The following is a 13,928-nucleotide window of genomic DNA, read 5'->3' on the forward strand; positions in this document are numbered from 1 at the left end:
TTCAGGCAGAGCTGCCCATTTCGCTCCCCAGCTGAGCTCAGTGGTTTCTTTTTCTCTTTCTGGGTGGACACCGTTTGGTGAAGGTGCTGATGACGAGCAGATTTGAATGTTACTCTGCCGGGATTCTCTCAAGGAGGAAATCTGGCATGGAAAATTCAGTTTGAGGATGGCGTTTGAAGACTTTGCTATTCAGGGGACTCTGTGCCTACGAGGACGGTATGGGGCAGATGGAATCAAAGGGGAGCCCCTCCTATATTCGTCGCGTCTGTTCTATCATGAGAAGCACCGGCTGACGTTGAAAAACACACGATACCCTAGGACAGACACTGTTATATTGCTACAATACCACGCCTACAATGCATCAAAACTACCATCCTCTCTGCTTCCCCTATCTCTATTCGCTATACATCTCCCTGTACAGATTCCCTAAATATATGAGATATGTAAGCCCATCTCTCTAGTCTCTATGGTTATGAGGCTTCTTGGTGACAGCCAGACCCAGGCACTGGGAAATCTTGTAAAAGATGTCAATGTTGTTGTACGTCCCGCCAAAGATCTCCTGGCACGGCCCCCGCGCGTAGACGGGCACGTCGGTGAGCGAGTGCACGCCCTGGCTCTGGTCGGCGGGCAGCGTGCCGTTGACGACGAAGCCGCCGGGCCCGTCCTCCGGGTTAGCGTAGTACTCGCCGCCGGCGCCGACGACGACCTGGCGGGGGGACTTGTGCACCTTGTAGTTCTCGCGGTGGTCGGGCGTGGCGCTGAGGCCGGCAGCCAGCGCGTAGCGGGGCTCCCAGTTGACGGGGAAGTTGGCCCCTGTGCCGTAGTGCACGCCGGGCGCCTTGCTCGTGTACTGCGAGTGGCCCGACTGCTCGTAGACGCCGATGGCACGGCGCTTGTGGCGCTCATCGTCCTGGGCGGCGAGGTACTTGGTGTCGGCGGAGCCGAAGACGCTGGGAAGGTAGGTCAGTTATACCGATTTCATGTCGGTGGGAATGGGGTAAAAAAAGGGGGGGGAGGGGGGGGGGGGGGGGAACTCACTCGAAGCCGTGGCCGTGGTCAGCCGAGACGAGGACCAGAGTGTCATCAAGGATGCCGCGCTCTTCGAGCTTCTTGATGGTGGCGCGGATCGTGTCGTCCAGCTCGAGAAGGTCGCCCAGGGCGCGGTCGTAATCGAGGGCGTGCATCTGCTTGTCGACGGACGCGGCCTCAACCATGAGGAAGAAGCCGTCGGAGCCGCCGCGCGTGTCGAGGATGTCGACGGCCTTGGTGGCCATGTCCTTGAGACCGGGGAGGTCGAGGGCATCGCCGCCGTTGCCGGCCGGGTCGTTGCCCTGCCCGCTGAGGTTGTCGGTGTAGATGTTGCGGTCGAGCCAGACGGGCATGGTGCCCTTGCAGAAGATGCCGAGGGCCTTGTCGTTCTCGTCGGCCGCGAGGAGGCTGGTGCGGTTGAGGCTGATGGAGTAGCCCTTCTTGGCGAACTCGCGGTAGTAGTCCTTGCCCTGGTACGAGCCCTTGCCGGGGAGGAACTGCTCGGCACCGCCGCCAAAGAAGACATCCGGACCGTCCTGCTTAGTCCAGGTGTAGTTGGTCACGCCATTGAGGGCCTGGTCGACGAGAGGTCCGTACTCGGAGCGACGGCGGGTGTGGCCGGTGAGGGCGATGGGGGTGGCGTCGCTCATCATAGCGCTACCTAAGGTTAGTAAATCATCTTAGAGGGGGGGGGGGGGGGTGTGAGGACGCGAGGGCATACGTAGAGACGGCACCCCAGGCTCCGTGCTGTGAGAGAGTTAGCAACTGCATATATAGAATGAATGAGGCAGAGGCATACGTGAACACGGCGGAAGATCTCGATAATGGTTTCTACCTTGGGATCGTCAAAGGGGTTAGGGGAGGAGTCGGCGTAGACACTATTCGCGTGAGCCTCGTTATGACAGTTACTAGGGCCGAGATTCATACCCCATGGCATTGACGGAGCTCTTGTGACCGCTGTAGAGGGCCGAGGCCGAGTTGGCCGAGTCGGTGATGTAGCTGTCGATGGAATGGGTCATCTGATGGCCGAGGACGGGGAACTCGTCGAGCTTCAAGAGTGACTGGTATTTGCCGTTGATGCTCTTGTGCGCCAGCAGGCGGGCGGCGGTGATCTGCCAGTGTGTTAGGGGACACCAAAGCAAGCAAATCATGGACTACGTACCATGTTGGTGGTCATGCCATCGCCAATGAAGAAGACGACATTCTTGGCCTTGCGCTTCTTGGACAGGTCACGAACGGTCCACTGGGCAGTGGTCTTTTCGTTGTTGTAGTAGTGCAGGGTGACGGTGTACGTGCCGGGCTCGTAGAGGGCGAGCTTGCGGTAGGCCTTGGAAGCGACATTGACGACGCTGGGCTTGTCCTCGTCCTGGGCGAAGAGGTCCTCGTACCAGGAGAAGTCCCAGGTCTCGAGCTTGGGCTCCTTGACGTCGAAGAACTTGGCGATGCTGCGCGGCTTGCCGCCGTCCTTGGCAATGGTGACACGGAATCCGTGGTCTGGCTTGCCCTTGTGGGCGGCTTCTGAGCCGTTGACGGGGGCGTGGACTTCGACGCGCAGGTCGAACAGCTGACCAGGGAGGAAGTCGGATTGGTCCGGGGGGAGGAGGCAGCCGAGCTCAGGGCATGTGCCCAGACGCTGGTAGGTTTGCGCAGAGACGAGGGTGCTGAGGACGGCGAGGGCCGTGGCGGCCACGTTCAGCCTGGCCAGCATGTTGGCGAGTCGAGGAGGAAGACAAGGGGGAGGGACAAGGACGCTTGGGGGATGGGAGAGAGCTTCGTCGGCCTCGTGGCCGGCCTGTTTACTTATACGGGCGCGCCATGGGCCATGGCAGAAGATGAGAACGCACCCAGGGCAGCCCACGAGGTGCTGCGAGCTGCATGATGCCCTGTCTTGCCGTGTGGTGTGCAATGGCAAGTTGGGTGTGGGCCACTGACGTTGGTCGTGGACTTGTAACAGACGCTTCACTGCTCGCCCTCAACGCACGTGTTGCTGTCGACTGGATGCTCGCTCGCTCCCCACCGACCCCAACTCTCTTCATTTTACCTGCAGACGCATCCAGATCTTAATGGATCTCGATAGATCTTTTACTACACGCCGATTCTGTCTCTGATGTCTATCCGATGCCCCGAGGCTCTGCTCATTGCAGAGTTGCAGGACCATCTCACCAGCAGATCTTGCCCAAGTACCAGACATCAACACAAGCACTAGGCAATTTGAGCAAACAGATGACAGATGCTCCCGTCAAACGACATCACCAACACCGTCCTGCATGAGCTTGAACGCTCGGCACAGACCCCCGAGGTCAGCCATTGGGGGCCCTGTCCATGACACCTCGTGGGGGGATCCGCCCCTCCCATTGGTCTCCCCCATCACCAACCACATTGGAACCAAGTCTCATCCCCAGGCACAGTTGCAAAAGAACATCCAGAAACGGGGAATCACACCATCCAACCATCAGAAAACCCTTGAAAAATAATGGAAGCGGGGCTTTTCGACATTGGTCGGCAAGACTACTCGTCTAGTAAGGACTCACATGTCTCTTGATATGGTAAAGTCTATACCTTCTATTTGCTCTCCTTCTCCGCAAACCCCTTGGCCTCCAGCGCCTTGCTATCCTCCTCCGGCGCAACCGGCGTCTCACTCTGTTGCCCCCCATTCAGGTCCTGCCACCCGGGTTTGTTGTACTTGTCCTGTGCCACCTCGCTCTTGAAGTGGTACCCCCTCGCCCTCGGCCGCTCGCCAGTCCCCGGCGGCAGCTCTGGCTCGTACGCGGTTGTGAACAGCCGCGCCACCCTATCCAGCTCTTCCTGTCCGCCGCGAGCAAGGGCCGCCCGGATCGCGGCGAAGAACTGGTCCACCACGTGGTGGTTGTGGATCTGCAGCAGGTTCCACCCCAGCATCTCCTTGGCGTGCAGGAGGTGGTTGACGAAGGCGCGGTGGTGCTTCTGGCATGCGTAGCACGGGCAGCCGTCCTGGAGGGGCGTGGCCGACATCCGGTGCTCGGCCGACCAGAGGTCCACGCCCAGGGGCTGCAGGGCGCCGAGGGTCGCCGCCGCCTCGGGCGGGGGCAGGGTGAAGGTGAGTGCCACGCCGGCGTCGGAGATGCTATTGACAAACGTGCCTAGGATCATGTCGACGCCGAGCGAGACCTGGCGGAGGATGTCGTGCGGTGTGGAGGGGAGATCGAGGGACAGCTTCGCTAGCGGGCCCAGGGGCTTGTAGCTTGTGAGCTCCGGCAGGATGTTTATGTCGTATATAGCCAGCCCCTCCATCTGGTCTGCGAGGTCCTCTGAGAGATGGCTCAGATAATTCCACTGGACGGGGTGGTCGACGGCCAGCACGGGGGCAAAGACGGCCATGTGAGGTCCCTGGGTCCGAGTCTCGGCATCCAGCAGGTCCATGAAGTTGTCCACCCAATCCTCTGTGCGCTCGGCCATCCGTAGCTGCTTCTTGGCCACGGGGATGGAGCCCGCGTACAGCAGATCTGCCAGCGGCACGACAATGTCCGGGCGCAGTGTCTCGACGGCCGAGACGTACTGGGGGACTGTGATGGAGCCGAAGCCTGTGGATGTGAAGATGGACAAGGCCTTGGCTGTGTTCCCCGCGGGTGGTACAACGCTGGGACACCTTCGGGCGGCCATGATGGTCGCGATGCCCCTAGGGAATGCTGTGAAGTCATGTAGTCGCCGCGTGTCATCACCCCGGGCTGGCGTTTTTAGTATGGGAGGGTCCTTCTTCTCAATAACTACGGCACTGGTTAGTGGTGGCTCACATAAGGACTTGGGTCCGGGAAAAGATCTTCATACAGTCTTCCAGAGCCATGTAGGCAGTGCTGATGGAAGTATATTTCGACACAACTTCGGGCGTCAGGTGAGGAACCACACCCCTTGATGTGACGGCTGTGAGGGTGGGTGTGTCAATGGTGTTGCGGCCGGGCAGGGACAACTTCCCTAACCTCGCGGAACACCCATCACCAGCCGCGGAGGAGAGGACCCTGAATACCTTCTGCGCCGCCATATCTGAGTCTCGGGATTGATCTGGATCGCTCATCCTGGAATGAGCCTCGCTCGTAGGGAGCTGGGGTCTGATTGGGACGGTCGCCACCGCAGCCGGGCAGGAAATTGGGGATGGCCGTGATAAGATATCAACCGTCGCTTATATTCGCTATGAGCTGGCCGTGTAAATGTTCATTTTGCGATGAGGGTGGGCTCGTCAGGTCGTAATGCTCACTTTTTCTCACTTGAGGCATGCCAGAATGGGGATAAGTCCCAACTGTACAGTGCAACGATACTGTGTGTAATAATTAGATGACACGGTACAGAGATCCAGACGCCGAGAATCACCCGCAACCCACAGGACCCTGCAGGCTGTAATACTCCGTATCCGTAGGGGGGTTGTTACCTCGTGAGGGCTGGCCAATGGTGCCACGGTCTTCAAACAGCATCAGTCTCCACCATGAAGATCGTCCAATGGACTTGCCGTATTGTTGCGGACGGCCCGGCCCCACCTGCTCCCGCCGACGACTCATAGCAATGCGCCCTCCTCCTCTTTGAAGGCTCTCCTCAAGCCTTCCTCCTTCGAGAATCGGCCACCACTCGAGCTTCTGCATGCCCTCGTTGGCCACCTCTGCGGGACGGGCGTCCATCCGAAACTCAATTCCTCCACCGTCCCCCTCCCTGTGAGAAATGGTCAGGCCTGACCATGACGAGTTCGAGCCCCTCATGACCGACTCGGAGCGACGCGACGCCCTCGGGCATGACCACGGCGACGTTGGTACCGCCAGCAGCATCACCGTAGACATCCCAGACCTCCCAACGGCCGACAGTCACCCGGACGCGCCCCTCGAGAGCTCCAACACTCCCGGCAGCGGCAGTAGTCACACCAAGAGTAGGGCTGTTACTGCCGCTGTACCCGTCGACGATTCCGACATCTCTAGCTCATCCAACGCCGCCCAGGCTACCATCCACCGCTCTAGCAGCCCCCTCGAGGTCCGCGACGACTCCAGTAGCCCCGGCAGCGGCACATCCACCCCGCGCTTCCTCCAGGATCGTCGTCGCTGGCGGCGTGTTCCCTACAGCGTGCGCCGCGTCTCCAAAGCCGTCGCCAGATGGTCGCGAGGTCCGACCAACCCCGAGCGCTACCGGATCCGTCCCCTGCTGCCCCGAATCCAGCAGTACCCCCTCTACCTCGTCGAGCGGTTCCTCCCCAAACGGAAGTGGCGCTTCTGGCTGCTCTTTGCCTACTTCTCCATATGGCTCATCACCTTTGTCCTCGTCAAGAGGCAGGGCACCTTGGCTACCGAGGTGGCCGGATGGGGCCAACCGCAGTCCATCGGGTGCGGTGTCACGTACTGGGAACCCGACAATGATTGCGGGATTGATGGCAACAACTGCCGCCCCTTCAGCAACAGCGGCTTTGCCTTTCGCTGCCAGGCCAACTGCGAGAGCTACCATGTCCTCAACCCCCGCGCTGTCGGTGACCAGGAGGTCATCTACCGGTCCTTCGTTGTTGGCGGCCCCTCGTCTGACGCGGACCTTGACGGCGCGACATACCGCGGTGACTCCTTCATATGCGGCGCTGCCATCCATGCAGGCATCATCTCCAATGACAACGGCGGCTGCGGCGTCGTCGAGCTCGTCGGTGAGCAGGCCGACTTTACCGCCTCGGACCGCAACGGTATCCCTAGCGTCGGCTTCGACTCGTACTTCCCACTGTCCTACCGCTTCGTCCCCAACGTGGAGTGCGAGTCGCGGGACATGCGCTGGGAGCTCCTCGCCATCTCAGCCGTCTTCACCGGCGTCCTGTCCCTCTTCACCGGCTCGCCAGCCCTCTTCTTCTTCCCCAACTTCATCGGCATCTTCTGGACTGTCGGCGCGGCGCTCGACACCCCGCCACACAACTCCTCCGCAGATCTCTTCTCCAAGGTCCTCGGCAGGTTCCTGCCCGCCATGTTCTGCGCGTGGGTCATGTACGACAAGATGGGCATCCGGCGCACGCTCAAGGGCCTGACGGCCCAGATCGAGAAGACGATCCTTTGGCTCGGCCCGTGCTGGGTGGGCGCCATGGACAACTACACGCTAAGCTTCATCCCCATCCAGCGGCTCAATGCGCACGACCTCCAGCAGCAGCCGGGTGCCAAGGCCGCCCTGTCTTTCATCATTATCGCTCTGGTCGTCATCATCGCGTCGCAGGTGTGGTTCTTCCGTCAGGAGGGACGCTTCCTCAAGTACATCAAGTTGTACGCGCTGTTTGTCGGCGGGATCGTCATCTCGCTCCTGCTTCCGGGACTGAACCTCCGACTCCACCACTACATCCTAGCCCTGCTCCTGCTACCGGGCACGAGCCTCCAGACGCGGCCGTCCCTCGTGTACCAGGGCCTCCTTATTGGGCTCTTCATCAACGGAATCGCGCGGTGGGGCTTCGACTCGGTGCTCCAGACCCCAGACGCGTTGCAGGGCGACGCGCAGCTGGGCACCGAGCTGCCCATCATCCCGCCGCCCGTCATCGACCTCGCTAACAGCACCATCACCGGCGGCGGCGGCGTGTCCAACATTACCTTCTCGTGGGAGCCGCCCGCGGAGGCGCAGTTTGACGGCATCAGTATCCTGGTCAACGACGTGGAGCGCTTCCGATCGTACTTTGAGGACTCGGTCGGGCAACAGGAGGACGCGTTTGTGTGGCACCGCGAGCCGGACGTGGACCTGCCCGAGTACTTCCGCTTCGCCTTCATGAGGGGGAGCGATAGCGGTGACTACACCAAGGCGGGTGTGTGGACAGCCGATGGCGAGTGGGTAGAGATGAAACCAGGGCCATCGAGGCTCCGGGCGAGGAGCATAGAGGAAGAAGAGGGCGTTATGATTAGGGGCAGGCGTTAGGTTATGGGTACGGGTACGGGTACGGGTTATGGGTTATGGGTTATGGGTTATGGATATGGGATCATGGGTATGGGGTTACGGATACAGTACTGCATTGGATACACGTCTAGACGCAGAGTTACAAAGAATCGTTCTTAGTTTGGTTATTGCCTTGATGTCCTGTTTTGTATGACTGTGAGTTGCGCCCACCCACATCATGCCTAGTTGAGCCCCACTCTGATCCAACCTCTCACCTCGAGTTGTTGCCTCACTGTAAATCTCCGTCTTTATCCAACCTTGCAGGAGACTCTCATTGGGTTCGAACTCTTGAATTGGTCATCCTAATAGCGACGCTCTCATCCCGCTAGAGACTCGCGTCGTCCGCAGCGCGTCGCTTACTTTGCCTACCTACGTCACTCGTCCCTCACCACGATAATCGACTAGACCACTTTGAACTTCGCACCTCAACACCAAGCGTCTCACCACCACCACCCCGACTACCACCTCCACCTCCGCCATCGCACGTAAATAAATCAAACATGCCCCCCCGGATCCCCACCGCCGCCGACTTCGCCCCGCTATCCTCCACCCTCCCCCACGCCCTGCACTTCCCCTCGCCGCCCGAGTCCACCACCGCCATCCTCATCCTCCTCCACGGCCTGGGCGACTCCCACGCGCCCTTCGCCTCCTTCGCCCGCGCCGTCAACCTCCCCGGCGTGCTGGCCGTCTCCATCCGCGGCACGTCCCGCCTACCGCTAGATCCCCGCGGCGACGACGGGGGGGAGGGGGAGAATGGTGGGTTCCACTGGGGGGACGATGTCGTCGTCGACCAGGGCACGGGCGGGCTGGATGCCGATCCCGGGTTCGATAGGGCCGAGGGCCTGATCATGGAGAAGCTGGTGGGAGAGGTCCTGCTGGGGAAGTGTGGGTGGGAGATGAGCGACATCATGTTCTTCGGGTTCGGCCAGGGGGGGTCGCTGGCGCTGGGACTGGCTTCGCGGCTGCGAGCCTCGCCGCGGGTGGTCGACGTGACGGATCCTTCGACAAGCGGTGGTGGTGAATCCAAAGCAGCAAAGGGGGCCTTCAAGGGCGTCGTGTCCGTCGGCGGGCCGCTGCCGGCGTCCATGGTGCCGACGGTGAGCGCGCGGCAGAAGAGCAGGACCGAGGTGCTGCTGGTGCAGCTGGACGCCGAGAGCGTGGATGCGGTGAGGAGGGAGTTTGAGCATGTGCGCGTCGTCAACTGGAAGAGGAGGGAGGTGGCCATGCCGAGGGACCGGGAGGAGATGTTCCCCATTATGAAGTTCTTTGCGGATAGGTTGAATAGCGGGTGGCAATGAATAATAAAAAGGGGAGAGGGTATCAATGTAGTGGTATAATGTTGTTGTAGTAGTAGTAGCATCATGTATCACGTATTGGGGCGTGGTCCATCCCCCGTCTGCAGCATCTCGGCTAGGGTATCCCACTTTGCTGCCTGTGCATCGCTACTCGCCCTGGCTACGCTCCCCAGCCCTCCGCATATAAACCGCAAGTGCCTCTCAAAGTCGGCCCTGATCCCTCGCAGGATATCCATACAACCATCCTTCTCCTCCTTCCCCTCCCCACGTTGCTCCAATTTGATGGCCAGGTCCAGCAAGTCGAGCATGCATTCCCGGATCGGGGTCAGTCTGCTGCCCAGGCAAGCCTCGTCGACGACCTGCTTGATGAAGGTGTCGTGGACTTCTGTGATGCCGTCCACGTCCTGCGCCTCGTCGAGAGCCTTGCGCAGCTTGAGCACGTTGGGCGTGAGCACGAGCGTGGACAGGTATGTCTGGATAGTGGTGCAGAACCACAGCAGCCTGTTCCGGCACGAGTAGTAGAGTGCTCGCTCGCCCCAGTTCTCGTGGTCGGTCCAGTAGCTGTCTAGGACCTTGGGCTTGCGGAGGACGTGTGTGGCCCGTCTGAATTGCAGGAGTAGGGTGAAGATGCTTTGGTAGTGTTCGTGGCTGCCGGGCGAGATGACCATCTGGACGGGCCATGGAAGTCTGTACGTGATGTGGATATGGGGGAGCGCAGACCTCACGAGGTCTCTGGCTTCCGCCACAGGGACGTCCTGGCCGGGCTCGTCGACGCTGATGAAGAGTCTCTCCGAGTCTACAAGGTGATCAAAGGCTTCGTGGCCGGTGGCCGTCAAGGCATAGCGATCATGCCATCGGGGCTTGAGCGAATCGATCTTGTCAAAGAGCTCCTCACAGAATGCAGACGCGGCTGACCCGTCCGACATGAGATAGAGATACTGGAGTGCGGTCAGGGCCGTGGGCAGGTCGCACTTCTCCATGAGAACATCCTTGAGCGTTGTCGACGTGGTGCGGTATTTGCTCTGGATCCAGCGATCAAACGCGGCAGCAAAGAGATCTGGAAAGGGGGCGAGGTCAAACCCCGGCGGGCATATCGCGTCGTAATCGAGCGGCGGCTCCCAGGCTACCGCCTGTGGATTGGATGAGCCAGGCTGGCCTAGGCGCGCCAGGACAACGAGATTCTTCCCGGCATTGATGATCTTGCCGACGGCGGGATGAAGAAATGACGGGGCATGTAGTCGGCCATCTTGAGTCACGGCGAGTTTGAACCTGCGCCGCCATATCTCGCTTAGGGTTATCTCGCGCGCGGTCTCGTACACGAAAAAGATCTTATCGTTAGGGAGCAGCTTTCCCTGGTCCATCCATAGCCGGACGGGGCGAAGATAGACGTTGAAGCACTCGACAAATATGCGTGCGAGGAACGCATAGGTCTCCGTCTTGCCGCTCAGTTGTGCTAGACTGGCCCCGTCAAACAATAGCTCGAGGTATCGAAAGGCGCCAGCGTCTAGTCCCTCCTGCTCGAGGCGAACGAGGATCTTGGACAGAGCATACAGGGGTTCCAAACAGCCGGCGATCTCTGACTGTAGGGAGATGAGGCTGATGATGATGGTATCTGTGGGTACTGCCAACCGGGCGTGAATGGATGATAGCTTGGTGTCAAAGTCGTGTAGACGTTTGGCAACACAGTCCTGAAATGCCTGTAGGTGAGATGTTTCCTGGACGCCGTGGACAAACTTACGCAATAGGCGCAGCTGGCGTCCCGATTCAGAGAAGGCATTGACAACAGCCCTGTGGGTATCCCAAGCGAGGTGGGAGGTCTGGAAGGACGGTAGAGGTGTGCACTTGGAGTCGAACATTGTCGTGTCCAGACCCTGGAGCATGTAGAGGACTTCTCGCACAACCTGCAGCTCACTGACGCCAATCTTCCGTGCGTGGCCTGCAGCATCCGTGGAGGGCTTCGAGCTGCGCCATTCTTGGGCGGCGCGGACCGAGTTGAAAAGCTCGATATCGTCTGGTTTAATGATCAAGTCCTCTGCTTCCCTCCCAGACTGCAGGCCGTCCTCGGAATTAGATGCCGATGTTGGCTCTGATCCATCCGCAGAATCTTGGTAGGACAGCTCATCATCCGATGTGTCGCCATACCTGACAGTCTTCCACAGAGCAAGATCGTCATCATCCCAGCCGTCTTCCTTCGCAATGGTCTCCCAGCGAAGAGACTCTGTGCCAGCTTGCGGCGGACGCAGGGTCTCAAGATCGCTGAGCCTCGTCTTAAAGGTGGGCTGATCCGAAAGCTCCAGGAGTAGGAACAGAATCTCGGGGTGCCATTTGGAGGGAGTAGCCTCCAGGGCATCCAACCTCTGCCTCAAGGCATCGGCCAGGCCATCACGGTGGTTCACGCGGAAGCGCTCCTCGAGGCCATTGAGGTTGTTGGCGACCTCGAACTGGTTCGTACGGAGGTACGTGTGGGACTTGAGGATTCTCAGGGCGCCATCACGGAGCTGCTTGGACCTGGTGGGGTTGTTCTGTGAGGGTCAGTACGAAGTACTTGGTGGATGGGATCATCTGCCACGCGTGGGAGCTCACCTGGGTGGATGATGGTGCTACGGCTCGGACGAGGTCCTCGGTCAGGGCGGCAATGGTCGCAGCAAACGCCATTGTTCAGGTCGGGAGACGGGCCATAATGGGCCGCTGGAGGGTGTCGCTGGGAGTCAACTTGGAGTCTTGGACGAGGTTGAAACGCGTCGCGAGGCTCTACAGTCAGTCTGCAACTACACCAGTGCCACTCAGTGGGGGTGACAGTGGAGATGACAGCGGAGGTGTCGGTGAGTTTCAGTGGGCGTCAGTGGGCCTTGGAGGGTGCCACCCCTGTAACACTCCGGCGAATGACGCACTGGCCAATGGCGATGGGCGACACCCTCGCGCTGCCCCTGTAGAGCCCCTAAACATGCAGCACCATGATCCATCCACGCCAAATGTCGCCAGTTGGTCCAGCTTTGGGTTCCATGTTTCCAGGTTTCTTCTCAATGCAATGCGGGCCACCACAAGTCCATGTCTTTTTCTATCGACTTATTAACCCCTTAGCTCTTCTTCCCCCGATTGGCCTTGCGCGACGACGAAGAATGAAATAGTCGCCATATTCACTCTCTCGACACGCGTGTCTCCGATCCCATCTCGGACCTCGCCTCCCTCGCGAGCCTTGATGGACGACTGAAGCTCGAGCTTGCTGGCGAACACGCGATCAAGCCTATCAAGGCCTCCCGGAGCCTCCCACCATGACCATTGCGCGCCCGGTCCGGGCCCTTATCGGTGTCGCCATCTTTCTCTGGTGCTTCTTCCTCTACCAGCTTTTCAAGCCCAGCCCAGAGTTCCACGGCCCCGGCGACCGTTATCTCAACTTTGAGCGTGACCCAAATCTCGATCGTAAGGACCCCCTTCCCCCTTGCTTGAACACCCTCCCCCAGCCTGCAGCCAGCTGATCCAAGATCCTCTATACAGCCACCGGTGAGCCAGAAGGAATTCTCGTGCGAACATCTGAGCGATATGCCCCCGATGCGCGCAAGACCGACCGCATCGATGCCACCCTCCTCGCGCTGGTGCGTAACGAGGAGGTCGACGACATGGTCCAGTCCATGAAGGACCTCGAGCGCACTTGGAACTCCAAGTTCAACTACCCCTGGACCTTCTTCAACGACGTGCCCTTCACCGAAGAGTTCATGCGCAAGACGTCGGCCGCCACCAATGCCAAGTGCAACTACGGTACATGCCCCTCGATCGAAATCAAAGTTTGTCCGAATATACAAGCTAACTCCTTCCAGAACTCATCCCCGATGAGCACTGGGACAAGCCGTCCTGGATCGATGACCAGACCTTCATGTCGTCGGCCAAGGCCCTCGAGCGCAAGGGAGTTCAGTACGCCAGTAAGATGTCGTACCACAAGATGTGCCGATGGAACAGTGGCCTCTTCTACAAACACCCGGCCCTCAAGAACACGCGCTACTACTGGCGCGTCGAGCCTAACGTGCACTTCTTCTGCGACATTGACTACGACGTCTTCCGCTACATGCACGACAACAACAAGACGTACGGCTTCACCATCAACCTCTACGACGACCCCAAGACGCTACCCACCCTCTGGCCCGAGACGGTCAAGTTCCTCGCCGAGCACCCGGAGCACCTAAACGAGAACAATGCCATGAACTGGGTCACCGACGACGTGCACCGCCCGGAGAACAACATTCGCGCCCAAGGCTACTCGACGTGCCACTTCTGGAGCAACTTTGAGGTTGCCGACATGGACTTTTGGCGTAGCCAGGCCTACGAGGACTACTTCAACCACCTCGACCGCGCGGGCGGTTTCTTCTACGAGCGCTGGGGCGATGCGCCGGTGCACAGCATTGCCCTCGGTCTATTTGAGGATGCCAGCAAGATCCACTGGTAAGCTGTTCCCCATCTTTTGCCGTCGTTTTCCATGGACGTCCCATCTGACAATGTGATCCAGGTTCCGCGACATTGGCTACCAGCACATCCCCTTCTTCAACTGCCCGAACTCGCCCAAGTGCACCGGATGCGTCAAGGGTCGGCTGACGGACGGCGAGGCCTGGCTGCATCGCGACGACTGCCGGCCGGTCTGGTTCAAGCACGTCGGCATGGGCTAATAAGGCGCAAAATATATGCCACGGGGTGTACAAAAAGCGAACAGCAAATATCGAACAG

At 59.6% G+C, this 13,928-nt stretch overlaps 6 protein-coding genes across 6 annotated transcripts; 3 read left to right on the forward strand and 3 right to left on the reverse strand.

Annotated features, from left to right (window-relative positions):
* Nucleotides 1–457: 457 nt before the first annotated feature.
* Nucleotides 458–2,737, reverse strand: ACO1O0_009360 (alkaline-phosphatase-like protein; the record flags this gene model as incomplete). The annotated part of the gene is given in 6 exon segments (XM_083198709.1): nucleotides 458–950; nucleotides 1,039–1,686; nucleotides 1,751–1,776; nucleotides 1,829–1,937; nucleotides 1,957–2,141; nucleotides 2,192–2,737. The coding sequence occupies 6 exon segments, from the start codon at nucleotides 2,735–2,737 to the stop codon at nucleotides 458–460; spliced, it is 2,007 nt and encodes a 668-aa protein (XP_083046444.1).
* Nucleotides 2,738–3,591: 854 nt separating this feature from the next.
* On the reverse strand, nucleotides 3,592–4,849 carry ACO1O0_009361 (tRNA-guanine(15) transglycosylase-like protein; the record flags this gene model as incomplete). Its single annotated transcript, XM_083198710.1, is given in 2 exon segments — nucleotides 3,592–4,780; nucleotides 4,800–4,849. 2 exon segments carry the CDS (start codon nucleotides 4,847–4,849, stop codon nucleotides 3,592–3,594), a joined length of 1,239 nt encoding a protein of 412 aa, XP_083046445.1.
* An 863-nt stretch (nucleotides 4,850–5,712) lies between these two features.
* On the forward strand, nucleotides 5,713–7,902 carry ACO1O0_009362 (uncharacterized protein; the record flags this gene model as incomplete). Its single annotated transcript, XM_083198711.1, has 1 exon — nucleotides 5,713–7,902. One exon carries the CDS (start codon nucleotides 5,713–5,715, stop codon nucleotides 7,900–7,902), a length of 2,190 nt encoding a protein of 729 aa, XP_083046446.1.
* Nucleotides 7,903–8,420: 518 nt separating this feature from the next.
* On the forward strand, nucleotides 8,421–9,218 carry ACO1O0_009363 (uncharacterized protein; the record flags this gene model as incomplete). The annotated part of the gene is made up of 1 exon (XM_083198712.1): nucleotides 8,421–9,218. One exon carries the CDS (start codon nucleotides 8,421–8,423, stop codon nucleotides 9,216–9,218), a length of 798 nt encoding a protein of 265 aa, XP_083046447.1.
* Nucleotides 9,219–9,286: 68 nt separating this feature from the next.
* On the reverse strand, nucleotides 9,287–11,870 carry ACO1O0_009364 (Spc98 family-domain-containing protein; the record flags this gene model as incomplete). The annotated part of the gene is made up of 2 exons (XM_083198713.1): nucleotides 9,287–11,737; nucleotides 11,799–11,870. The coding sequence occupies 2 exons, from the start codon at nucleotides 11,868–11,870 to the stop codon at nucleotides 9,287–9,289; spliced, it is 2,523 nt and encodes an 840-aa protein (XP_083046448.1).
* Nucleotides 11,871–12,487: 617 nt separating this feature from the next.
* On the forward strand, nucleotides 12,488–13,870 carry KTR4 (glycolipid 2-alpha-mannosyltransferase-domain-containing protein; the record flags this gene model as incomplete). Its single annotated transcript, XM_083198714.1, has 4 exons — nucleotides 12,488–12,635; nucleotides 12,711–12,971; nucleotides 13,031–13,649; nucleotides 13,714–13,870. The coding sequence occupies 4 exons, from the start codon at nucleotides 12,488–12,490 to the stop codon at nucleotides 13,868–13,870; spliced, it is 1,185 nt and encodes a 394-aa protein (XP_083046449.1).
* Between the last annotated feature and the right edge of the window lie 58 nt (nucleotides 13,871–13,928).

Source organism: Amphichorda felina, assembly GCF_050947745.1.
Source record: "Amphichorda felina strain 45539 chromosome Unknown scaffold_9, whole genome shotgun sequence".
Classification (NCBI taxonomy): Eukaryota; Fungi; Ascomycota; class Sordariomycetes; order Hypocreales; family Bionectriaceae; genus Amphichorda; species Amphichorda felina.